The sequence below is a fragment of the Engystomops pustulosus genome, chromosome 8 (assembly GCF_040894005.1).
Source record: "Engystomops pustulosus chromosome 8, aEngPut4.maternal, whole genome shotgun sequence".
Classification (NCBI taxonomy): domain Eukaryota; kingdom Metazoa; phylum Chordata; class Amphibia; order Anura; family Leptodactylidae; genus Engystomops; species Engystomops pustulosus.
In genome coordinates this window covers 52,967,453-52,993,819 of record NC_092418.1, presented here as the reverse complement: position 1 = coordinate 52,993,819, position 26,367 = coordinate 52,967,453, and the positions used below count along the sequence as shown (strand labels likewise).

Here is a 26,367-nt window from a genome sequence, read left to right as displayed (position 1 = left end):
ACAGGATTTTTGTTAAAGGAAACCTACCACTTGAAGTGGCAGGTTTCCGATGGCAATACCGGGCACCAGCTCAGGGTGAGCTGGTGCCGGAGCTTATTTTAGTTAGTGTTTTAAACCGCGGTATCACGGTTTAAAACACTTTTTAAACTTTATAGCCGGCGCAGGCAGGTACGCGCTCGGCGCTTACCGTGCGCGCGGCTACATAGGAAGTGAATGAGAGCCGCGCGCATGGTAAGCGCCGAGCGCGTACCTGCCTGCGCCGGCTATACAGTTTAAAAAGTGTTTTAAACCGCGGTTTAAAACACTAACTAAAATAAGCTCCGGCACCAGCTCACCCTGAGCTGGTGCCCGGTATTGCCCTCGGAAACCTGCCACTTCAAGTGGTAGGTTTCCTTTAAGGAGGGGCAAGTGTTTTAGGACAATCTTTTTGATATCCTGGAACTGTGGTGTATAGTTTAGCACCAGTGTTGGTCTGTCATTTTTTGTGTTCCTAGGCATCCTTCTTGTATGTAATGATTCATTGGTTTCACCATCATGGAGGGGCAGTAGTGACTCTCTGTTTTCTATCTGTAATAATTTTGGCTCTCTCCAACATCCAATTTTTATACCCTCTGGCTTTCAGTCTGCTTGTTATTTTTGTGGTTTCTTTCTCATAATCTTCATTATTACTACAGTTACGTCTTGCCCTGGTCATTTCACCCACTGGGATCGATTTAATCGTATGTTGACTGTTCCCAAATAAGATGGTGTTGCCTGCCGTGGGCTTTCTGTGTGTACTTGTTTTGATTGTGTCCCCGGTATACCCACTAATTGTAAGTCCTAAAATACCATTGTCCCAGGGTCCACACAGTGGGTAAACTGTAATCCACATTCATTTTGATTGATATGCTCTACAAAGAGTGGTATGGCAGACACATCGCCACCCCAAATAATCAGGATGTCGTCAATGTATTTGCCATACCACTCCACGCAGGCTCTAAAGGGATTGTTAGGGCTGTAAATGACAGATTCCTCCCACCATGCCAACACTAGGTTGGCTGCCTGTAAGAAAAATTTCGAATCAAACATAAAAAAGTTGTGTCCCAGTTAAAAATGACAAACCTCCATAATGAATGCACACAGGTTGTTATCATACGAGCTGTAATGTTCAAGGTGGAATTGAAGGGTTTTCAAGGCTATGTCATGCGGAATTGATGGATAAAGGGCCACTACATCACAACTGACCCATGTAAAGCTGTCATGCCAAACTTTGTTATGCATAGCCCCTAGTACATCCCCGCTATCTTTTAGGAAACCCAGTATTCTTTGTACTAGGGGTTGCAAAAAGTGGTCCAACCATCCGCATAGATTCTCATTGATCGATCCAATGCCCGAGATGATTGGTCTCATAGGTGGTGGACAGATCCCTTTGTGCATTTTTGGAAGACCATGTAGAATGGGGGTGATAGGGTGTGGGACTACTATTCTTTCTATTTGTTTTTCATTTAATACTCCCAAAGCCAACCCTTCCCTACAAATTTCCCGCAGTTTGTTGGAGAACACCTGCGTGGGGTCTCCTTCCAATTCTCTGTATGTCCCTGTGTCAGACAAGAGGAGCCCAATCTGATCCATATAGTCCTTTTTGTTCAGGACAACGACTGAGCCCCCCTTGTCTGACATCCTGATTACTACATCCTCCCAACTCGAAATTTGTTTGAAGGCTAATCTTTGTTTGTATGTCATGTTGTGTGTGTCCTTAGAGTTGGCCCTAGAAATATTGTCATGTAGTTCTCTTATGTCCCTTTCAACATGTTCTTGGAACAAATTCATTGGGGCAGATTTACTTACCAGGTCCGTTCGCAATCCAGCGGCGCTTTCTCTGCGGTGGATTCGGGTCCGGCCGGGATTCATCAAGGTAGTTCCTCCGCCATCCACCAGGTGGCGCTGCTGCGCTTAAAAGCATCTGAACGTACTTAACTTCACCGAGCCGGACCAAGTGAAGGTAAGCGCGTCCCAAGCGACACTTTTATTGTTTTAGCAAAATTTGAGAGAAAGAGAAAGGTAGGCACTCACCACGTTTTCTTAAAATTCTTCGTTTATTCGTACATCTTTAAAATTGGCATACACAGGGAGAGGAGAATATCGTGCTAATGAGCGTTCCAGGGACGAGTCGTTTCGCGTTACTGTCAACGCTTCATCTTGCCTGAAGCCTTTGGCGTCCACACCTGATTTTTAAATCAGGCCGCCAGAGGTAGCTACTACGTAGCTCAGACACACCTTCACCTTAATAGATATGTGATTGGTTAAAAACAGAGTGAGGCGGAGTGACCTAGCGTCAACTCCGCCCTTTTAATCTAACAAGATGCATTGTCGGACCTGAACGGGAACCGCTGCGCTGTTCGCAGCCAAATGGATCAAATTATTTCTGCCGGGTAGGCGGACCTGAATGGAAACTATTACCTACTATCAACACTAAACGAGGGCGTCTCCGTATGATCGGACTGGAAGGAGGACTGAGAGGAGACTGAAAGAGAGCCGGGGTAGATTCTACAGGGCGTAGTTCTACATTCGTAACTCCCCGCGTCAGCAGAAAGGGGGTGGATCTACACGGAGCAAATATCTAGGGTAAATATTTGGAGGTTTGGTGCTTATTACGTATCCCATACATTTACACCAATTTAACGTGAGACATAGCATAACAGTTTGTCATGATTTAGTGTGAAGCATAACATAGTAGTTTGTCATATTTCATGACCTATTTGGGCATAATTTAAACATTAGGTAATAGCACTGGATATTCCACTGTTTTAGATCCGGTTACCATGCTTTTTCATAAACGACATTCTTAACATATGTGTTACATTCTGGGCATATATATTAGAAGGGACAGTGAAATCAGTGCAGGGGTGCAGGTTTGTACGTATTATAATGGTATCAATCGGTTCTGTACCCTTTTATTCTTAAGTTTCTACAAAAACACTCCCATGTCGTTTTTGTCGTTTAAGCCTAAATGGCCCATCGCCTCTGTTTTCATGATCCATTGGGCTTCCTTTCTTAGTAATAATTTATGTCGGTCCCCTCCACATGTAGGTATGGGGACTTGTTCTAAGCCTGCAAATGTGAGTAGGTTAGTGTTTCCTTTATGTATTGACTGTATATGTTCGATCAAACGCGGTGCTCCTTTGCCGCTTGGGTTCTCTAAACCTTGTGAACATAGCTCTAGTTGTTTGGCCTATATAGAACCACTTGCGTGGGCAGAAAATGTGGTGAGTGTCTACCTTTCTCTTTCTCTCAAATTTTGCATGAACAAACAATTATATACCTGTTACTGTTATGGGTACGAGCACCACCACATAAAAAACATGTTGTCAGTTCTCCAATAAAAAAAGCTCAAAAAGATTGGAGGTGAACCATTTCAACAAGAATGTTATTGGGTGTGCCCCTTACCCCTACATGTGTCGACTTTTATTGTTTTAAATGTGGCGGTTTTTCCGAATCCGTCGGGTTTTCGCTCGGCCACGCCCCCCGATTTCCGTCGCATGCATGCCAGCGCCGATGCGACACAAGCTGATCGCGTGTGCCAAAATCCCGGTGCAATAAAGGGAAAATCGGCGCAAATCGGAAATATTCGGGTAACACGTCGGGGAAACGCGAATCGGGCCCTTAGTAAATGACCCCCATTGAATCTGTTCTCTCCTTGGTGGGATAGAAAGTGGGGTTTTTTATGTAGTAGGGTCTCGGGTTCCCTATTCGTACATAGTTAGAGTCCAGTGATTGTAATGTATTAAGAGTTATTTGGGATTGAAAATCTAAGGTTTTAAATTCATTTAAAACATAACCATCATCATTGTTTTCCAGGATATACATGTCATCATTCACATTGTAAAAATATTTTCTAATGGTAAGATCACTAACAAATTTGTTGATATCTCTCATAGTATCAAAAGCATTAAAGTCCCTAGTCGGGACAAAGTTCATGCCAAGGCTTAGTACTGACCTTTGGTCGTCCGTCAGAGCATGATCAGACAGATCAAAGAAAAATACACTTGCAAGGGATCAATTCGACTACAATAATAAACAAGTTTACAAATGGGGGAGATGGGAAAAACCCCCACACACTCCCAAAACCATCCTGAGGCGAAGATCCAATCTGGGGTATAGTCAAAGTAAACGCAATGTCAGCTTCACTTCAACTGAAAGAGATTCGGGTGATTCAATAGATTCAGAAGTTGACAATGGATCTAAGAAAAAAACATCATATTATAAAAAGAAAAAAATACGAAAGATACACCAGCAAAAAAACAATGTGGGGGGAGGAAGCACAAACACAAAACAACAGGAGGGCATCCCCACGAGAAGGCTGAGGAGCCAAAAGAACAACTAACATCTTTGGACATTGTCAATCTGTCTGATCATGCTCTGACGGACGACCAAAGGTCAGTACTACGCCTTGCCATGAACTTTGTCCCGACTAGGGACTTCAATGCTTTTGATACTATGAGAGATATCAACAAATTTGTTAGAGATCTTACCATTAGAAAATATTTTTACAATGTGAATGATGACATGTCTATCCTGGAAAACAATGATGATGGTTATGTTTTTAATGAATTTAAAACCTTAGATTTTCAATCCCAAATAACTCTTAATACATTACAATCACTGGACTCTAACTATGTACAAATAGGGAACCCGAGACCCTACTACATAAAAAACCCCACTTTCTATCCCACCAAGGAGAGAACAGATTCAATTAATTTGTTCCAAGAACGTGTTGAAAGGAACATAAGAGAACTACATGACAATATTTCTAGGGCCAACTCTAAGGACACACACAACATGACATACAAACAAAGATTAGCCTTCAAACTAATTTCGAGTTGGGAGGATGTAGTAATCAGGATGTCAGACAAGGGGGGGCTCAGTCGTTGTCCTGAACAAAAAGGACTATATGGATCAGATTGGGCTCCTCTTGTCTGACACAGGGACATACAGAGAATTGGAAGGAGACCCCACGCAGGTGTTCTCCAACAAACTGCGGGAAATTTGTAGGGAAGGGTTGGCTTTGGGAGTATTAAATGAAAAACAAATAGAAAGAATAGTAGTCCCACACCCTATCACCCCCATCCTACATGGTCTTCCAAAAATGCACAAAGGGATCTGTCCACCACCTATGAGACCAATCATCTCGGGCATTGGATCGATCAATGAGAATCTATGCGGATGGTTGGACCACTTTTTGCAACCCCTAGTACAAAGAATACTGGGTTTCCTAAAAGATAGCGGGGATGTACTAGGGGCTATGCATAACAAAGTTTGGCATGACAGCTTTACATGGGTCAGTTGTGATGTAGTGGCCCTTTATCCATCAATTCTGCATGACATAGCCTTGAAAGCCCTACAATTCCACCTTGAACATCACAGCTCGTATGATAACAACCTGTGTGCATTCATTATGGAGGTTTGTCATTTTCTTACAGACACGGGGTGTAAGTATGGGGGCAAAGTTCTCCCCGTCCCTAGCCAACCTAGTGTTGGCATGGTGGGAGGAATCTGTCATTTACAGCCCTAACAATCCCTTTAGAGCCTGCGTGGAGTGGTATGGCAGATACATTGACGACATCCTGATTATTTGGGGTGGCGATGTGTCTGCCATACCACTCTTTGTAGAGCATATCAATCAAAATGAATGTGGATTACAGTTTACCCACTGTGTGGACCCTGGGACAATGGTATTTTTGGACTTACAATTAGTGGGTATACCGGGGACACAATCAAAACAAGTACACACAGAAAGCCCATGGCAGGCAACACCATCTTATTTGGGAACAGTCAACACCCACAACATACGATTAAATCGATCCCAGTGGGTGAAATGACCAGGGCAAGACGTAACTGTAGTAATAATGAAGATTATGAGAAAGAAACCACAAAAATAACAAGCAGACTGAAAGCCAGAGGGTATAAAAATTGGATGTTGGAGAGAGACAAAATTATTACAGATAGAAAACAGAGAGAGTCACTACTGCCCCTCCATGATGGTGAAACCAATGAATCATTACATGCAAGAAGGATGCCTAGGAACACAAAAAATGACAGACCAACACTGGTGCTAAACTATACACCACAGTTCCAGGATATCAAAAAGATTGTCCTAAAACACTTGTCCCTCCTTAACGAAAATCCTGTATTAGAAAAAATATTACAGGGGGGATGCGGTATCGTTTCCAGAAGAAACAAAACTATAGGGGGCACCTTATCTCCTTCAATGGTGCTGACGTAATCCAACAAAACTCAAAAAACATGGTTGAACCTTGTTGGGTTCTTTAAATGTGGAATTACACCTTGCAAAACCTGTCACTATGTCAAAATACTCACTGACACATCTGGGAACCCCAAATACACCATACAAAATTTCTTAAACTGTAACAGCACGAATGTGATTTACACCATGTTTTGTGATGAGTGCCAAATGCAATATATAGGACAGGCCAGCAGGAAATTTAAGACCAGATTTTTGGAGCATTTAAAGGATATAAAAAATCCAGAAGGAAAGAATTTATCTGGGATATCAAAGCACTTTGTCACTGTACACGGTGGTAGAATATCTAGTCTGAGAACGTATGCATTTGAAAAGGTTTTTGTTCCCAAACGAGGTGGTAACATAGGTTCACTTTTAAGAAATAGAGAAGCCTATTGGCAATTTAAACTCAAAACAGTCTTTCCTTTGGGAATGAATTACAAAAATGAACTAATGTACCCTAGACTATGTCAAAATACATAAAATATAAGTACGCTGGGTCCCTTATCATTACATTGTTTTCTTTGCATTTTTCTTGTGTTTTAACCATATATACTTGCCCCCATATGTTTAAACAACTCTTTTGTTGGCGCATATGTATGTATATTTTTTCTTTTTCTGTCTCATGTATGTACATATGTACCATGTTCTTATAACATCCTGATCTAGTTTTAATATTTTAATATCTTTATATTCCATTACAGGGATCTGGGGAACCGGTTTCCATCGATGGACCAAACGGAGGTGACGGCCCACAAGAACCCCCGTAACATTACCTTCAAAGAAGTATTCAGAGCCATAACACCATACTGGTTGGTCCGGGATGGACCCATCTCCAGCCCTCTGCAGTTGTTGGTGTTGAAGGGAGGATCGCGATATTGCCATGTCGAGTGACGGATCACATGATGATGTCACGTGACCGGGATCCCGAGAATGGCATCGGGTTACATTGAGTTATATTGAGACTATATTTGATTGGTCAGGGCTGACTGGAGGGGAGGAGTTGATGAACTTAGCGCGGATATTTAAACCGGCTAATCAACCATACCCCTCAGTCATGAGTAAGAGCACTTAATTGTGCTGGAAACGCGTTGACGAGCCTGACCGCTCCACCTGTATTCTACCTGTTGGATGCCATGAAGGATTAAATAAAGGCGGTTTTATCCCAAACAAAAGCTGGATTCTGAAGTGTTTCTTGTGGATGTATTGCCCTGCAGCGGGGAGGATCCGTGCTATGGAAAAAGACCTGCCACGATCTTGGTGAGCTGGAGAACAATCTTTATAACAGGTTTGTAAGGGCTTCATAAGAACCTACCAGGGCCGCAACCAGTGCAGTAGCCGCATTATCCATGTCTATGTCTATACACCACTGGGTACTAGCTGAGAAGCCAGGTAATAAAGATACAGATCAGGGGTCGCCAGCCCACCCCTAGACTTGGGAGCTTGAAGCAGCGCAAAACTGAAGCGTGGGGCGCCACCCTGCCAGTAGAAGGATCTAAGAATGACATCTATGGGTTTAAACAGGCTCTTAGGAAGCAGTATAGGACAAGCATGGAAAAGATATAGAAATTTTTGGAGGAAGATCATTTTGAATATGTTAATACGCCCGTAGAGGGACAAGGGGAGAATGGACAAGGCTTTTAAGTGCGATTCCGTCGCAGTTATCAGGGGTGTAATGTTTAACTCCGTATATGCCTGAACCTTACGTGATACCTGGACTCCTAGATATTTAAAAGTGGACACCACCTGGATTGGGACTGGGAGGGAGTGTACCCCTGCACATGATAAGGGAAGGAGGGCCGATTTATCCCAGTTAACCCAAAGACCTGAGAACCCCCCATACCGTTCTATCAGGGACAGAAGGGATTCCAGAGAGGGGCCCACAACCCCAAGGTATACCAGTGTATCATCAGTATAAAGGGATACCTTTTCAATAACAGTACCTCTAGTGATGCCTTTAATGCCATCGGAGTGATGGATCGCACAGCGAGGGGTTCAATGGCAAGTGCGAAGAGGAGATAGTGGGCAACCCTGTCTAGTCCCCATAGGGAGAGTGGGTGAGATATTGAGTTTGGTCCTTACCCTGGCCTAAGGGTCGTTATACAATAATCTAACTAATGCTGTGAAGCGAGGGCCAAAGGGTCCAAAAATAGGGCCACTCCACAGAATCAAACGCCTTGCAATTGTCTAAGGATAATATAAACCCAGGGACTGATTATCTCTATGCCTCCGCTATGTTTAGGTGTAGTCTTTGTATAGTATTGCTAGTATTTTAACATCTGAATTTAGGAGGGAAATAGGACGGTATGAGTCGGGGAGCAGCGGGTCCTTACCAAGCTTGGGAAGAACTGCAATAAGGGCTTCACGCATGGAGTCAGGGAGGGAACCACTGTCAAGCGCAGCGGAGTACAGGCTAAGAAGATGCCTGTCAAGTCCAGGTGTCTTACCGGGAGGTAACGATTGGATGGCCAGTTCCACCTCCTCCGCCGAGAGCGGGGCATCAAGCTCCAAATACTGCGCGGGTGTGAGACTCCAAAGTGGAAGACTATCAAGAAAACTGGAAATCTCAACGGAAGAGGCGGACAATCTGGAGCTGTAAAGAGGAGAGTAGAAGTCGTGAAATACCATGTTTGTGGCCCGGGGTTCTGTCATTAAGGCTCCGTTACCGTCAAGGATAGAAGGAAAGGAAGCACAAGGACGTTCGGCCCACGAGAGATACGCCAGCAACTTCCCATTTTTATCTCCAAATTCAAAGATGGACGCTTCCCTGGCTAGCAGGCGCTTGCTGGTGCGCTCCTTCACTACAGCTAGATGATTCCTCTGCGTCTGTGCCCAAGTCTTTTTACTCCCCGGAGTAGGCTTCTCTAGATATTCCTTTTCTGCAGTCACTAGTGCAGCAGTCAGCCTCTCCTGCTGCACATTCAACGACTTTCTATGGCCTGCTACCCCCGATATAAATGCTCCCCGCACAAAGGACTTGTAGTAGTCCCAGACTAGGAGGGGATCAGGATGGATTGAATGTACGTCTCAGAACTCACTGTGCGCTGTCAGTACTCTGGACCGCTGGGGATTTGAGCCAGGCCGGGTGCAGGTGCCATAGGCAGGAGTCGCTAGGGGGGCCTATAAGGAAACTGATGAGCAAGGCGGAGTGGTCTGATGCACTGCGCAGGCAATATGATACTTGATCGACGTGCGGTAACATATCTGGGGAGACAAATGCCAAATCAATCCGAGAGAAGCTCTTGTGCACAGAGGAATAGAATGAGTATTCTCTCTCGAGGGTGCTTACCACGCCAAACATCGGCGAGGTCTAGAGAAGTGAGCCACTCATTCAGACGGACCGAGCCTGTATCTAGGCCGCTTGTGCGATCCAAGGAGGGATTGGGGACTGCATTGAAGTCACCAATGCAGAGTATCGGACTTGGAGGCATAGCAGCCAGTTTATTGGATATTAGGTGCAGCACCACTGGATCAAAGGGAGGGTGGACATAGATGGACGCTACTGTGAAGGTAAAGCCCCATAGGGCACAATGTATGACTACATACCGGCCGAAATTATCCAGGGCTACCTGTATGACTTCTATGGGAAGCGCTTTCGATATGAGTATAGATACTCCCCTAGCATAGACAGAATAAGAGGAATGATATCCTCTAGTTACCCATGCCCGCTTCAGAGAGAGGACTTTCTGACCTGTAAGGTGTGTCTCTTGGATACATACAATGTGGGGGGCCTGACGCTTAATGACATCTAATATCAGGACCCTCTTGAATTTGGAGTTGAGTCCCCTTACATTCCAGCTCATTACTTTAAGTGAAGACATATTAGCGGAAGGGAAAGGGGTGTGGGGAAGGAGACGTGAGCAACCAAGCATTCATCCTTTCATACCACAGAGAACATAACAAATATAACCAGAACCAAACAAACAATCCCAAGATTGTAACCCCCCTGTCTAACACCCTAACAGCAGTAGTGTAGACCTATACCCACTAACAGTCAAATAGTAGAACAGTGGTCCCTAACTCAAGACAAACCTACACCATTTGTCCCAGGACCCACAACCCTGGGACCCTCCCACAAGGGGGAGGGGGGCGAGGAAGAGAGAGGAGGGAGACATAGAGGGAGAGTGGTAACAGAGTGGGGGGGGGGGCAGGAGAAGAGGGGAGGGGGAGAAGAGGGGGGAGGTACCATATATGGCCAGGTTGAGCAAAAGAAAGCAAATCAGTCAAAGGATAGAGAGTGCGAGGCGCGTGCCCCAATGTAAACCAATATTAGAAAACCATAACAGTAATTTGGAACCCCTTGACGTCTATTCAGGACTAAGTCCATGCATTGTCACAGCATGTCAAATAAAAGGATATCGGTGCAGTCACTCAGGAGGTGCGGGCCTTCTAGCAGGAGCTAGAGGAGCTACATCAGCCCAATGTAGGGCTTCGGTTGGGCAGGTGAAGAATCGAGTCTTCTGGCCGTCCACAATTCGGAGCATGGAAGGGTACATCATGGAGTATTTATACCCCTTGTCACGGAGGCGGACACAAACCTCGGTGAATTCTGCGCGCTGTTTCCTGACTGATGCAGAGAAATCAGGATAAAAGGAAACTCTGCTGTTAGCGTATCGAATTTCTCCCTTGGTACGGACCGCCCTGAGGATAGAGTCCCTGTCTCTAAAATGCAGCAGCCGGGCCAGGAAGGGTCTTCGATTGCCCCCAGGGGGGCCAGGGCGGGATGGCACTCGATGGGCCCTTTCCACTGTGAAGAACGGTGAGAAGGTATCTGCAGGTAGCATATTTTTGAGCCAATTTTCAAAAAAGGATACAGGGTCTGACCCCTCCACTTTTTCGGGAAGGCCGACCACTCGGACGTTGTTTTCCGTCGCAGACGGTTTTCGAGGTCATCAGCTCTATCGATGGATGCAGACATCTGGCGCTGAAACTCTCTGATCTGTGTCGGCATTGGCCTCTGGATATCCTCCACCGCAGATATTCTGCGTTCAGTTTCGGTGATTCGTTCTTTGGCTCTATGGACATCATGCCTTAATAAAACAAAGTCCTGTCGCAGTTCATCCACCTTGGTGACAAGTTTCGACTGGCACCTGTTTATGGCCGCCAGTACCTCGGCAAATTCGTCCAGATCTGTGGCCGCGTCAGGTGGGTCAGCGCCCTCCTCATAGCTCACAAGCTGTGGCGGGGCTCTGGGAGCCTTCAAAGAGGGAGGGGGAGGACTTTGGTGACCCCAAGGAGAGCAGGGCCGTGTGCGGGAGAATTTCCCCAACTTTTTAGCAGCATTCGACTGTATCTGTGCAAGAAAGGCTTAGGATGTGGAGCATTCCTGCGCGTCCATTCATCATCCGATGGAGGCGCAGACGCCCTGGACGCAGCTTTGAGCAATTTAGCCGTCTTACTCCGGTTACCCATGGCGTCTGGGCAGAGAGGGCAGGTGATAAACAATCGAGGAGCCTAGCGTCCAGTAATTAGCAGAGATAGATTCAGGGCCCATGTGGAGAATGGAGCGGCACTGCAAGGGTTAATATAGAACTGAACCCAGGAACAGGGGATCACTGGGAGTATGGAGGGCTCAGTGCCTGCTGAGCTGCACAGCTTGGGGTCCCCAGGTGAAAGGTGGGCAGCAGCAGGGGAATTACTTCCCTACCTTACTCCGGGCTGCAGTCCGGCAGTGTCAGGTTTAACCCTGCGCGCCTAGGCCTCAGGCAGCGCAGGGGAGTCCCAGGAGATGGCGCCTCCGGCATGGTGCAGGGCCGGCTGCAGCACTGCCGCAATACGTCTGGCAGTGTGGATCGGCAGCACCATCTGTACGGAGGGGGGTTTTTCCTCCCCCGGGTGGTCCTCACCGCGCCAACAGGCAGCCGCGGTGTCGGGCGGCTATGGGAGCTGAAGTGCGGGGGAATGGCACAGAACCGGTGACCGCCATGATACCGCCACCGGAGGGTGAGGGCAGGTACCTGTGGCACCGGGCAGCAGGCTGAAGGGCTGCCCATGCAAGGTGATAGGGTGTCAGGTCCCGGGAGCTCCGCGGCGCACGTCCTCCTAGGTCGGCATCAGGTCACGCCCCTCCCTCTTTGATGTTATAGTGGGATTTTGGCCCTCAGCTAGGTCCTTTCAAGCTGGCACAGACGTTACCTTGTCAGGCTGCGTTCCTGCTTTGCTTATTAGGTCAAGTTGGCCTCTGTAAGTGCACATGGAAGTGAAGAGTGAAGTGATTCTAAGAGCGGCGGCTGTCTTATTCAAGTCATACTAAAACACAGCATTGTTTGAAGACCAAACCATGCTCCCTATGCATATTTGAGCATGGCACCACGTTCTACAATACCCTACAGGCTCTCTGCAGTCAGGAAATACCTGTTTTTTAACGTGATTCGTCATGATTCCATTCGGACCGAATCAAATTTATTCAAAAAATTTGGAGAATCGGGACGAACCGAATTTGCCTTTGTCTCTACATACACTGATTCAAGCCATGCCATTTCGAATGTGATCAGGAAACACTGGCCCATGTTAAGGGATGGTTTAAAGAGTCCAAGAATCCTCCAAAATCCCCCTCTATTTTCTTATAAGTGGGTGAATAATTTGAAGGATCGATTAGTTAAATCGGATTTAGGTCATTAGAAAAAAGGTCCCAAACATTTTTATCTCTGGAAAGGAAGGGTTTTTTCCCTTGTTTGAATTGCATTAACTGCAAGATGATTGTCAAAGGCAATAGATTTACGGATTCCCGTACTGGGAGAGATTATAACATTAGACACTACTTGACGTGTAATTCCATGTATGTGGTGTATCTTCTTGAATGTCCTTGCCAATTATAGTATGTGGGTGAGGCAACCACTGAACTCAAATTGAGGTTGAATAACCACACACAGTCTATTAGAGACAAAAGAGTGGATGTATCTGTCTCTTTTCTAAAGTGAAACATAGAGAAGTCCACTTAAAAGTATGCATAATTGATCATATACCCCCGCAGAGACCAGGCGGCGATAGGGCAAGAATTCTACAAATAAAAAAAGTTGGAATTCAGAACTGTGGATATTACTTGAGTTGTTCTGATATATCTGAGTAACCTATACTATACTGGAAATACTGGAAAGTGGTTATAATGTATAATCTCTTTTCTATTTTCTGTAATCTATTTCACAGAAAAATCACCAAGAACACAGTCACTTTATAACCTTTCAATTTGAAGATCTGTTAATCGCCTCACCATATTAAGGATCAGAAATGCTATACGTATTTTGTGGGTAAAGATCTAGTAGTGACCTTAAAAGCGGATAGAGATGTGATGTTAACATTTCCCTGTTGAGGTTCGCGGGTGTAATTTACTGACTAGTTCTGAGCACGGTCGTGCAATCATTTGAATAGACAGCCTGAGTACCCATGGTATTAAACATCTTAGGTACATGTTATTTTGGGTCTCTCTTATGTTCGATATTAGTCCCTCACTCGTTAATGCCCCTATCTAAGATGGCGGTTCCGTCACATTGAATATACCTACGCATGCGCAAGGGTCAGATGAGTCACATGATCTCCCACTATGCTTAGTTGCACTATAGCAGGAGTAACTTTCGCTTTTGCGCACTAAATCTTTTACAATGTATATATTTCTCTCACTTATTTCACTAATGGTTGTGTGATTTGTATTTAAGCACATTGAATGCCTACACATATAAATATATATATATATATATATATATATATATATATATATATACACACACATACACACACACACACACACACACACACAATTAACATAGTATATTTAAGAATTCTTACAGCTTGTCTGCTTGTGTGTCTTCTAATTGAAAATGAATATACTGTATATAAAAATAACTCTTACTGCTTGTCTTGAAGTTGTATCTTTTGCCAGCGGCTTTTCCTTGATAGCTACGATCCTGCAGTTTTTGTCTGTTTCCAATATACCATAATTCTTTATTTCTAGTAAAAGCATAATTTTGATCATTTAACATGCTATTCAGCTTATGACAGATATAAATAGTGACATTGAATGATAATCTAAATTCATAGGGGGGGGGGGGTTTATTTATCAGGGCTTGTGCACCATGCCAGTGACGTAGAGGCCCTGAAATAATCGCAAATGCTAGATTACTGCTAGCACTTGCGATCATTTTCACCTTTCAGCCACCTCCACATCATGCAACACAATTTAGGGGGCGTGCTGTCAGACAATCCGACTGATTCGGACTGAGAGCGGGATTGCGCAATAGACAGCAGTGTATGTCAGCCAGTATCTGAAGGACTATGATACATATATATATACAGGCAGTCCCCGGGTTACATACAAGATAGGGTCTGGAGGTTGGTTCTTAAGTTGAATTTGTATGTAAGTCGAAACTGTATATTTTATAATTGTAGATCCAGACAAAAAAAATTTGGGCCCCAGTGACAATTGGAGTTTAAACATTTTTTGCTGTAATGGGACCAAGGATTATCAATAAAGCTTCATTACAGACACCTTACAGCTGATTATTGCAATCTGGGACTATAGCAAAGCATTCAGAAAGCTTCACCAGAGGTCAGAGGGGTCTGTCTGTAACTATGGGTTGTCTGTAAGTCGGGTGTCCTTAAGTAGGGGACCGCCTGTATATATATATATATATATATATATATATATATATATATATATATACAGTGAGAAAACTAGGGAACGCTCCCTATACCAACTCCCCCCTCTCCTCCCTCCCCTTCCCTCCATTTGAAATGTTATAATAATGAAGGGATAAGAAATATGTCTCAACCGTGACAATAAAGAAAACAGCCGCCAGTAGGCATATCACCAAGATATATTTCCAACCTCTAACTCCCACTACCTGATAATTTTAAAATCCCACTGAGATATATGTGTTGATACAGTATATAGGGGCACATTTACTTACCTGGCCACTGGATTCACTGTGCACCCGATATCCTGCATGTGTCGCTTCCCTGCTTAGGTTCGACAAAGTTCACCATCTTTGTAATGGTGCATGTAAGTGCAGTTTACATTACTCACGTGTACTGTCCCCCCGTCCTCCTACCATATGTTCTCCTATTTATTGTCCATTGTTTTATAATTATATGGATTCATTTCTCTATTAATGAATGTAGGAATTTTAGTCTAATTTTTGATCCATATTATACCTTCATGTATGTATGTATACCACTTCATGTTTTTTACACATGTATACTGTTACTATGCATTTTTATTACATGTATGTTGCTTTTATTACATTATGTACACAATGTTTCCTACTCTTTTTATATATGACTACTATTTGATAATATAGGATCTGATGAAGAGGGATGTCCAAACTCGAAACACGTCATCCTCATATTTATAAATAAATTATTCTGTCTATGTAGAAGTAGCGCCTCGGAGTCCAATTTTTGTTTTCTGAATCTTATTAACTGATATTGAGGCTTTGTGTATCGATATAAAAAAAGAAACCAGATACAGGCGGTCCCCTACTTAAGAACACTCGACTTACAGACGACCCCTAGTTACAAACAGACCTCGGTATTTTGGTAATTTACTGTACTTTAGCCTTAGGCTACAATAAACAGCTATAACAGTTATCTAAGGTGTCAAGCTTTATTGTTAATCCTGGTTCTTATGACAACCCAACAGTCAGGTTTAGAGGTTGTGGATCCTTGCTGTGGCGTGGTACCACCAGGTCGTTCCACAGGCGTGACTTGTCCACAGTGGCAGCCAAGGTCGAGGTACAGGAACGGCAGGCAATCTCGTAGTCGGGGACAGGCAGGAAGTCAGGACTGGCAGCACAGGATCGGAGTTCGAGACGTAGCAACTGGTCAAGGCAGGCAGCAAAGGAGCGAATTCAGAAACAGAACCGGGGTCACAACGGGAATTCACAGAAACAGGGCAATGCATAATCACAGCTTTCTCTAGCGCTCTAGGCACAAAGTTCCGGCAGGGTATAATGGGAGAGGCAGGGTAAATAGCTTTATGGGAAAATGGCCAGCGCCAATTAATGGTGCGCTGGCCCTTTAAATTTCCTGAGGCCGGTGCGAGCGCGCCCTAGGGCGCGTTTGCATTTTAAACCTTAAATAAAAATGTGACAAATATGAAGAAGCGCTACCAGTGTGGATCTCTCCAACTTGCATGAATCTACCCATTCATCTGGACAACCTGCTGCCGGAAGATTTCAGTCACTTTGGTATAGCACACCATTTTTGCACCATTATTTCAGATGTGATTGTGGTTTTTCTATGGGTGTTATGGTTGATAATCTCACAACATTTTTCTATCAACCACAGAAAAACCACATTTCAAATAACCAAAGAAAACTTCCCCATTAGGGATTTCATGAACCGTCGTACGTAATATATCTACTTGAATGCACGTGCAATCTGCATTATGTGGGGAGAACTATAATGCCCCTCAGGGAGAGGCTTAATAAGCACCGTAATAATATCGATCATAAATTCTTACCCTATAGCAGTGATGGCGAATCTATGGCACTGGTGCCAGAGGTGGCACTCAGAGCCCTTTCTGTGGGCACTCAGGCCATCACCAGAGATGACTCCAGGTATCTTCCTGCAGTCCCAGACAGCCCAGGACTTGCTGTGCACAGTGCTATTTTAAAGTGACAGCTGTACCTGGGACTATTTTCTGCTTTATTTATGTCCTCGGGTGCTGGTATCAATGAAAACTGTGACAGAGAAGGGAGTATAAATCACAAATTAAATTTTTGTGTTGGCACTTTGCGTTAAATAAGCGGGTCTTTGTTGTAGTTTGGGCACTCTGTCTCTAAAAGGTTTGCCATCACTGCCCTATAGCGTCTCAAGGCATACAGCTATGTTCCACAACAAAGATTATAGAGATTTTTCTATAACTACCATAGAACACATCAGAACCAACACACCACATAGATTTAAAACACTTTAACAGAGGGAAATGTTCTGGATCTTCAAACTACAGACCTTGGTCCTGTCTGGCCTCAATGAGAGTCAGGAGAATATTTGAAACTTATTTTTGCTGTTTTTTTTTTCAATCTGTCTATTTATTAACCCCTTTATGACCGCCCTATCGGGATTCTACGGCGGTCATTAAGGGTACTTCTTCTGACGCGACGCCTTTCTACGGCGCCGCGTCAGGAGAAGATTTCGGGACATCGGGTCAGTATAGTGCCGGTGTCGGGCTGTGATATCACAGCCCAGACCCGGCACTAACACCCGGGATCGGAAAAACTCTGATCCCGGGTGTTTAACCCCTTACACGCCGCGGTCATGCTTGCAAGTATGTCCCCCGTGGATTGGACCCCCCCCCCGGTGTGCTTACCAGGGGATCCGATCCCTCCTGCCGCTGCCCTGGGTCCCTCTTCTCGCCGGGTCCTGGCTTCCTGGCAGGACCCGGCTGTAAGTAACTGAGCATGCGCAGCATGCTCAGTTACTTACACTATACACTGCAATACAAGTGTATTGCAGTGTAAAGGCTTGAATAAGCGATCGGATGATCGCTTATTCAAGCCAAGAAGTAGAAAATGTAAAAAAGTTTTTAAAAAAAATTAAATCTTTTTATAATATAATTAAATAAATAAATAAAATAAAAGTCCCATAATCTCCCCAGTAACACATAAAATGCAAATACAGTAAATAAAACACAAAGACATACATATTTGGTATCACCGCGTCCGTATTAATCTGTACAATAAATCTAAATCAATATTGAACCCGCTCGGTGAACGATGAAAAAAAAAACTACGAAAAACTTCCCGTAATATACAATTTTTCATCAAACACCATCACTAAAAATGTTCTAAAAAGTGATCAAAAAAGCTACGTTCCCTAATATGATACGACTGAAAAGAACAACTCTTTTCGCAAAAAATAAGCCCTCAACCAGGTCTGACAACATAAAAATACAGAAGTTATGGCCCTGAAAAGTTGGCAATAGTAAAAACAATGCAATATTCTCCAATATTGGTTTTGCTCAGGAAAATTGAGCAAAGATAAGAAAAACTATATAAATGAGGTATCACCGCAATCGTAGTGAACCAGAGAATAAAGATAAAATATTATTTTTACATGTGATTTTTACGGTGAGCGGGGGGGAAAAAAAATGCTAAAAATCCAAAATAAAAATTGATGATTTTGTTTGTGTCCCCCTTGAAATAGTTAATAAAATCTCATGAATAAGCTATAGACCCCCCTAAATGAATTATCTATACATTTTATCTCATTCCGTAAAAAATAAGCCCTTATATGTTTGCATTACCAAAAAAAATAAAAATGTATAGGTAGTACAATGTGACAATACAAATTTGCTGTGAATGGCGCCTCCATCCATTCTATACTTGACCGTGGGCCTGTACAGAAGTTTACCACCACATATGGGGTATCAGTACACTCGGGAGGAATTGGGCATCAAACGTTGCAGTGCGTTTCATCATTTAATTTATTCTGAAACTGTCAGTTTGGCCTAAATGAATGTATTTTCCAAAAAAAATTCCATAGTTTCTAAATCGCAGGTCCATACTGTTTTAACCCATGTGAAACACTTAAAGGGTTAATGGACTGTTAATAGAAGTTGTTTTACATACGTTGAGGGGTGAAGTTTCTATAGTGGGGTAATTTATGGGGTTTTCCTATTATTTAGTCCTATCAAAGTCACTTGGAAGCTGAGTTTTCCCTCAAAATGTGAGTTTTGGCAATTTTCATGAAAATGAGAAAAATCGCACCTAAAGTTCTGCACCTCATAACATCCTAGAAAAGTGAGAGGAAGCATAAAATATCATCCCGACATAAAGCAGACATTCCGTAAATGTAATTTATCAAGCTTTTTGGGTATTTTTACTTCCTATCTGGAAAGCAGAACATTTCAAACTTGGAAAATGAAGAATTTTTACAAACTTTTGCCAAATGTTCACTTTTTTTCAGAACGAATCGCAAAACGTATCACTTAAATTTTATAACTAACATGAAGTACAATGTATCAATGTATCACGAGAAAACATTCTCAAAATCACTGGGATATGTTAAAGCATTCCGAAGTTATAACCAATTATCGTGAGACATGTCAGATTTGAAAAATCGAGTCTGGTCATTGAGCTGAAAACTAGTGTCGGTGATAAGGGGTTAAATTAATGAATTCCTTATTTATCTGTTTCGGTTAAAGCTTTGTAAAACCTGTCGGTCCAGCTGTCCATGTAACTAATCAATTATCACTTATTTATTTCTGTTGGCATGTCTAGCTTACAGCATAATTATTAATTTTTATTGATTCATATGTCTATGTAATTTAATTATCATTTATTTATTTATTTTGGTTGTCATTTCTCGCTTATAGTGCAATATATTCATTGATTTTTTTTAGTGCTTCTTTTATCTATTATTCAAACGAGAGATGGGAAATTAATTATTTATTTATATGTTTATTTTATATAAGTTATATATTTTTTTATTCATTTTATATATTAACCCCATTTTTAATATAATTTCTTTGAATTATCAGTGTTTTTCGCTATCAGCATCCTAGTTCTGTAGATCTGTTTTATATGCATTTCATATGCTTTTCTTTGGTGTTATTGTGCCCAAGTGCGACCCCTAAGGGAATAAGTTTCATTTCATACATGCAATTTACTTATGGAATGTGTTCTTTTACTCCCAACACTGCATTTTTCAATATGCATATGGTCCGACTTGAAGCCTGTTCTTACCCAAATAGTTGAGTAACGGGCAGTGTGTGCGCACTGTTTGGTCTATTTTGCCGAACAAGAATGACGCATGCGTGCACCACTAGAGTTAATGGGAGCGCTACGGTGCCAGCGCAAGAAACCTCACTTGCATGCGCCTCAACTATCCAAACGGCACAGGCACTGCGTGCCGAGCGGCTCACTGCACCACAACAGTGATGAATACACCTACTTTTAGCTTTTGGCGCACTTACTTCTGTAAATGTGAGTTACTTTATGAAAATATGTAAATCTATTGTTTATATGACCCATAAAAATTAATTGATTCTGCTATTGACTCAGCTGTTTATGCCATGTGACTAGTTCTATAAGACAATGTGTTACAGATATCATGGTAGTCCTGCCTTTGAAAAAGGGTCGTCCGACCCAAAACACGTAAGAAGGAATCTATTTACGCTATGTATTCTGATTTTATTAGCTTTTATATTCATTTTACAACTTATTTGTGCTAATAAACTACATTGGAGAGGAGCCAGTGTTTACTGTTGTTGATACTCCTATACTCCTATCCGGTGGTCATCGCCCATATAGTTTAGTCTGCCTATCTTTTGTAGTACATGTCATACTTGACCATGGTCTTGCCCAGTAAATAAGCCCCAGTCTTATTTACCGATAGCAAGGTATTTGGTACTCGTGGTAATACCTGGTTAGGTAGATATTATAATTGTACACTTTGCACAGCCCTATATTGTATTTAATTATATGGTCACATTTGTATATATTTGGATACTTGGTATTGTATACTATGGATTGACCACCACCATGCTGTTTGTTTTTGTGGATTTTAATGTTTTATTTTTAATGTCCATTTTTGATCTCCCTGATGTGTATTAATAAAGATTTATATTGTATAACTTTTTGTATATTGATTATACGGTTTTGGTCCTGTATACTTATGTTGGTATTCATTGTTTGATCAGTATAGGGATTAAACACAGTAGAAGTGGGTACGGATATTGATACTAATTACCTGTGTATTGGCTCCGGCTTTTGAACCCACCCCCACCCCTCTAACCCTGCCCTGCGGCATTAACATGGCCTCTCACTTGATCACTTTCAACCAAGCGAACATCAGCAGCAGGGGCTCCATGTCGCACAACTGATTGCAACAGAGCACCAGTAATGGATCCTGGCAGCCAAGTGTATCAGTAGCAGCTTCATCAGAGTGCCTGAAATGTAAGTGATCAGAACCAGACCCTTACAGCAAGTCAGGAGGACGCTGCACCATGGCTTCTAGTGGCAGCCACAATCGGGTAGCTTAAGTGCCGGTACTTGGCAACAGTGGAGCTACAGACAGTTTTTCTTCTGCCAAACCAATACCTGCAGCAGCAGACCACCAGTGTAATATCCCCTACACATGTCTGTGTACTCTGTGACTATGTGTTATTGTGACTGGTATATTTTTGTACCATAATTGCTTTCCCATATGTAATGTAATGTGTCATCGCAATGTCCTGTAACTGTTTTTATGCAACTAAGGATCTAGCAACATGCAAGAAGGCTCCTCTTAAAGTATTTATGTATTTGTATTGTTAAACCTGTGTCTAACTGTGTAACAATTGCCAGAGCACTATTTACAATACTATTGTATTGTAGTACAGCGCATTCTGAAGTAACTTCCTGACCTGTGTCGTACTATTACTACCGTGTTTACAGTGGACCCTAGCCTGTAACACCCAGGAGCAGAGATTCCTCCAGATACTAAAACAAATGAAATTTTCTCTCTATTTTTTTTTTCAGTAAAATTGTAAAAATATATAAAAATATAAATGAAGTATAATGAGGTAAATATATTTAGTGATCCATAATATACATATTTGTATGAATCGACGATCGGCCCAAAAAAGAATGCAAAAAATCTGAAACTAGAATTGATGATTTCAGTTAAATAAAAATCTCAACAATAAGCTAAAGACCCTAAAATGAAGTATTTTTAAAGGTTACCTAATCTCGCAGAAAATAAGCCGTTATTTGTCCAAATTGCCAATAAAAATAAAGATTTTACAGCCTTTAACTCCTTAATGACCGCCCTATTGGCTTTCTATTGCGGTTATTAAGGGTACTTCTGCTAACGCAACGCCTTTCTATGGTGGCACATCAGAAGAAGATTGTGGGACATCGGGAACCTCAAGTGCCAGTGTTGGGCTGTGACCGTGGTGTGTAAGTGTGTCCCCCATGGATTGGATCCCCTGGTGAGATTTGATCCCTCCTGCCGCAGCCCAGCGTGTGTCCTGAGGCTGCCGGCTCCTCTTCACGCTGGGTTCCGCCTCCTGACAGGACCCGGCTGTAACTAACTGAGCATGCGCAGCATGTACTTACATTGTAAGGGTGTCACGGGTGCTCCCGCGATCCCTGTCTCGGATCTCCGGCGCACCTGTGGTTCTCCGTGTACCCCCGGAGCCCGGCACCGCTTACCTCCCCTGGCTCCAGCGGCAATGTTGGCTGTCCAGTTCCGCACCTTGGTGTCTAAACTCTTTTGGAATGAGGCGGCCTTATGTGCGACATTTAAGAAAGGAATGTCCTCATGGGTAAAAGATGCTGCACGTGATCTGCCTGCTACCTTGATTGGTCTTATCACCTTGGCCACCTGGATAGACGTGCGGTTGTTGGAACGAGCTGAAGAGTTGCAGCACAAGCGACCTCTAGTCCGGCTTCCACGTCTGCCTCAGTTGGCTCCAATCTTACAGAAGCAGTCACAGTCTCCGGTCGTACAGTCTGCAGGTGAGCCTATGCCGGTTGACAGAGCTCGACTTACGCCTGGGGAACGATCCAGATGATTCCAAGAAAACCTCTGCCTTTACTGTGCCAGTCCCAAGTATCTCATCGGGAATTGTCCAGTCTGTCCCCCACATCCGGGAAATGCCAGCATATAGGGCTTCTGGGAGAGTGGCGTCCCTAAGTGTGAATTCAGCTTCTCCACGTCTGACTATTCCGGTGCTCCTCGGCAACGGAACCTGGCTTCCGGTTCTGCAGGGAACTTTGTGGATGCCGTTCTAGTCTCCCGACATCACATTCCAGTGGTCCCCCTGAAGTCACCCCTCATAATTTCCTCTGTAAGCGAACAGCTTCTTTCCCATCCGGTCCGGTCCGGTATCAACAACAACAAGAAAACTTGACCTTCTATGTCCTGCCTCACTCCACATCAGCTCTTCTTTTGGGTCTTCCAAGTCTTTGGAGGGTCTGCCAGCTTGTTACCGGAACTTTTCTGATGTCTTTTCTAAGAAACAAGCAGAGACTTTGCCACCACATAGTCCCTATGATTGTCCTGTGGATCTCCTGCTGGGCACCACTCCTCCCAGAGGTTGTGTCTATCCGCTTTCGGTTTCAGAGACGGCTGCCATGTCTGAATACATCAAAGAGAACCTGCAGAGGGGCTTCAAGTCCTCTCCGGCTGGTGCAGGTTTTTTCTTTGTCACCAAGAAGGACCGCTCCTTACGTCCCTGTATAGACTACAGAGGGCTGAACAAGATGACGGTTAAAAACCGCTACCCTCTGCCATTGATCACGGAACTCTTTGATCGCCTACACGGTTCCAGGGTGTTCTCCAAGCTAGATCTTCGAAGTGCTTACAATTCCATCTGGATCCGCAAAGGTGAGGAGTGGAAGACAGCGTTTAATACTCGCGACGGACATTTAGTAATGTGTTTTGAACTCTGTAATGCCCCTGCCATCTTTCAGGAATTAGTTAACAACATTTTCCAGGATATTCTCTATACATGTGTCTATACCCATCTTGGTATACTCTCCAGACCTTGAATCCCACCAGACACACGTACATCAAGTTTGGTCGACTTCGTGCCAATCATCTGTACGCCAAACTGGAGAAATGCTGGTTTCACCAGCCCTGCCTTCCATTCCTAGGTTACATAATTTCCGACAGAGGCCTTCAGATGGATCTCGCGAAACTGTCTGTTATTTTTCAATGGCCTCTCCCAGAAGGCCTCCGAGCCATACAGAGGTTCTTTGGGTTTGCAAATTATTATCATTCCCAATTTCTCCACTGTCGTGTCTCCCGTCGTGGCACTCACTGTGCGCCAGTCCGCTCCTCTGTGCCAGTCCGTTCCTGCTTTCCTGTGTGCCAGTCCATTCCTGTGTTCTTGATCCGTGTGCCAGCACCTGCGATTCCTGAGTCCTAGTGTGCCTCCTTTTGCTATTCTCCTGCCATCACCCTGGGTACAGACTGTCTCCTGTATGTACTTTGGCAGCCATCACGGGCTAGTTGCGCCTGTACAACGTCCAGGTGGTATCCCGCCACAGCAAGACCGGGTGCCACTTAGACTCCGGTCCCACGTCGGCTAGTACCATCTCCCGTGGTGGTCCAGAGGGTCCACAGACTCCCAGTCCTGACAAAGGGTTTGAACAAGCAATTGGATGAAAGCTTGTTCAAGCCCAAAAATATAAAAAAAACTGTAAAAATCATTTTATAATCTCCCTACATATAAATCTTTACATAATCTCTACATATAAAAAAAAAATTGAATAAATAAAACATAAAAAACCCTACATTTTGATTTACCGCAACTGTATCAATCTGTACAATAAATCTAAAACAATATTGAACCCGCTCGGTGAACGACATTAAAAAAAAACATGAAAAACTTCCCGTAATATAACATTTTTAATCAAAAACCCCTCACAAAAAATGTGATCAAAAAAGTGATCAAAAAAAGTTACATGCCCTAACATGATACGACTGCAAAGAACAACTCTTTTTGAAAAAATAAGCCTTCAACCTAACCTATCAACAGAAACATAAAGAAGTTATGCCCCTCAAAAGTTGTCGACAGTAAAAAAAAATGAGATTTTCTCCAATATTGGTTTTGCTCAGTAAAAAAAAGAGTGCTAAAAATCTAAAATAAAAATTGATAATTTTGTTTGTATTTTCCATGAAATAGTTTAATAAAATCTAATGAATAACCTACAGACCCCCAAAATGAATTATCTAAACATTGGATCTCACCTTGCAAATAATAAGCCCTCGTATGTTCGCATTACCAAAGAAATTAAAACTTTATAGCCTGTGCAATGTGACAATACAAATCTGCTCTGAATGGCGCTGCTTTCATACTATGCCCGGCCGTGTGCCCATACAGCAGTTTACCACCACATATGGGGTATCACTACACTTAGGAGAAATTGGGCATTAAACTTTGCAGAGCATTTCATTATTTTATTCATTGTGAAAGTGTCATTTTTGGCCTAAATTAATGTATTTTCCCCAAAAATTCAAAAGTTTCTAAATTGCACTTTGCACTTCCATTTTAAACCATGTGAATCACTTAAAGGGTTAATAGACTTAATAGAGGTTGTTTTACATACATTGAGGGGTCAAGCTACTATTATTTAGGCCTTTCAAAGTCACTTGAAAGCAGAGTTATCCCTCAAAATGTGAGTTTTGGCGATTACAGAGTTCTAAGCCTCATAACATCCTAGAAAAAGAAAAGGACGCATAAAATATCATTCCGGAAATAAAGCAGACATTCCGGAAATGTTAGTTATCTAGCTTTTTGAGTAGTTTAACTATCTGCCTGGAAAGCAGAACATTTTAAACTTTGAAAATGAAGAATTTTTCCAAAATTGTGACAAATTTTAATTTTTTTTTTCAGAATGAAACACAAAACTTATCACTTAAATTTTAAAACTAACATAAGTTTCTTTTAGTTACGCGGTCCCTGCGCGATCCCCGATCCGGCAAGGTTGAAATCTGCTGCGATTCATGAAGATCGTGCACCCGATATCCTGCATGTGTCGCTTCCCCGATCAGGTCCGCCGGAGTTCACCTTCTTCCCGATGTATGTAAGTGCATGGCTTGCGACACAATTTTTAAGTTAAATCCTGCGTTTGGTCCGAATCCGTCGGATCATCCGACGGCCAGCACCAAAAAACCCCTTTTAAATCCCTGTCCCTGCGGGGCAAAACAGAAATCGTCGGGATGTCAGATGAAAGTGCGGTACTCGGGGCCCTTAGTAAATAAGCCCCAATGTGTTTTGAGATAATCTCAAAATCATCTGGATATGTTAAAGCATTCTGAAGTTATAACCAATTATGGTGACACAAGTCAGATTAGAAAAATTGAGTCTGGTCATTAAGCTGAAAATGTTGGTGATAAGGGGTTAAAAAGTGAAAATGCAAATCTGCTCAGAATGGTGCACCTTCCCTTCAATACTATGGCATAAGCCTATATAGCAGTTTACCGCCACTTATGGGGTATTGACATACTCTGGAGGAACTGGGCATCAAACTTTGTGGAGAGCTTTGGTTTTATATCCACTGAGAATGCTTTTTTTTTTTTTTTGAAAAATACATCCATTTAGCAAAAAAGAAAAAAAAAATGACAATGTTAAAATTAAAAGGGATTTTGTTTTAAAC

At 43.0% G+C, this 26,367-nt stretch overlaps 1 protein-coding gene across 4 annotated transcripts in view; it reads right to left on the bottom strand.

The window, feature by feature from the left end:
- LOC140075287 (UTP--glucose-1-phosphate uridylyltransferase-like) overlaps positions 1-26,367 on the bottom strand; it is a 289,870-nt gene that overhangs the window by 51,490 nt on the left and 212,013 nt on the right. For all 4 annotated transcript variants that reach the window (XM_072120957.1, XM_072120958.1, XM_072120959.1 and 1 more), the window contains one exon: positions 14,127-14,224. In XM_072120957.1, coding sequence (XP_071977058.1) covers positions 14,127-14,224 — 98 coding nt within the window. The remainder of the gene's footprint in view (positions 1-14,126; positions 14,225-26,367) is intronic.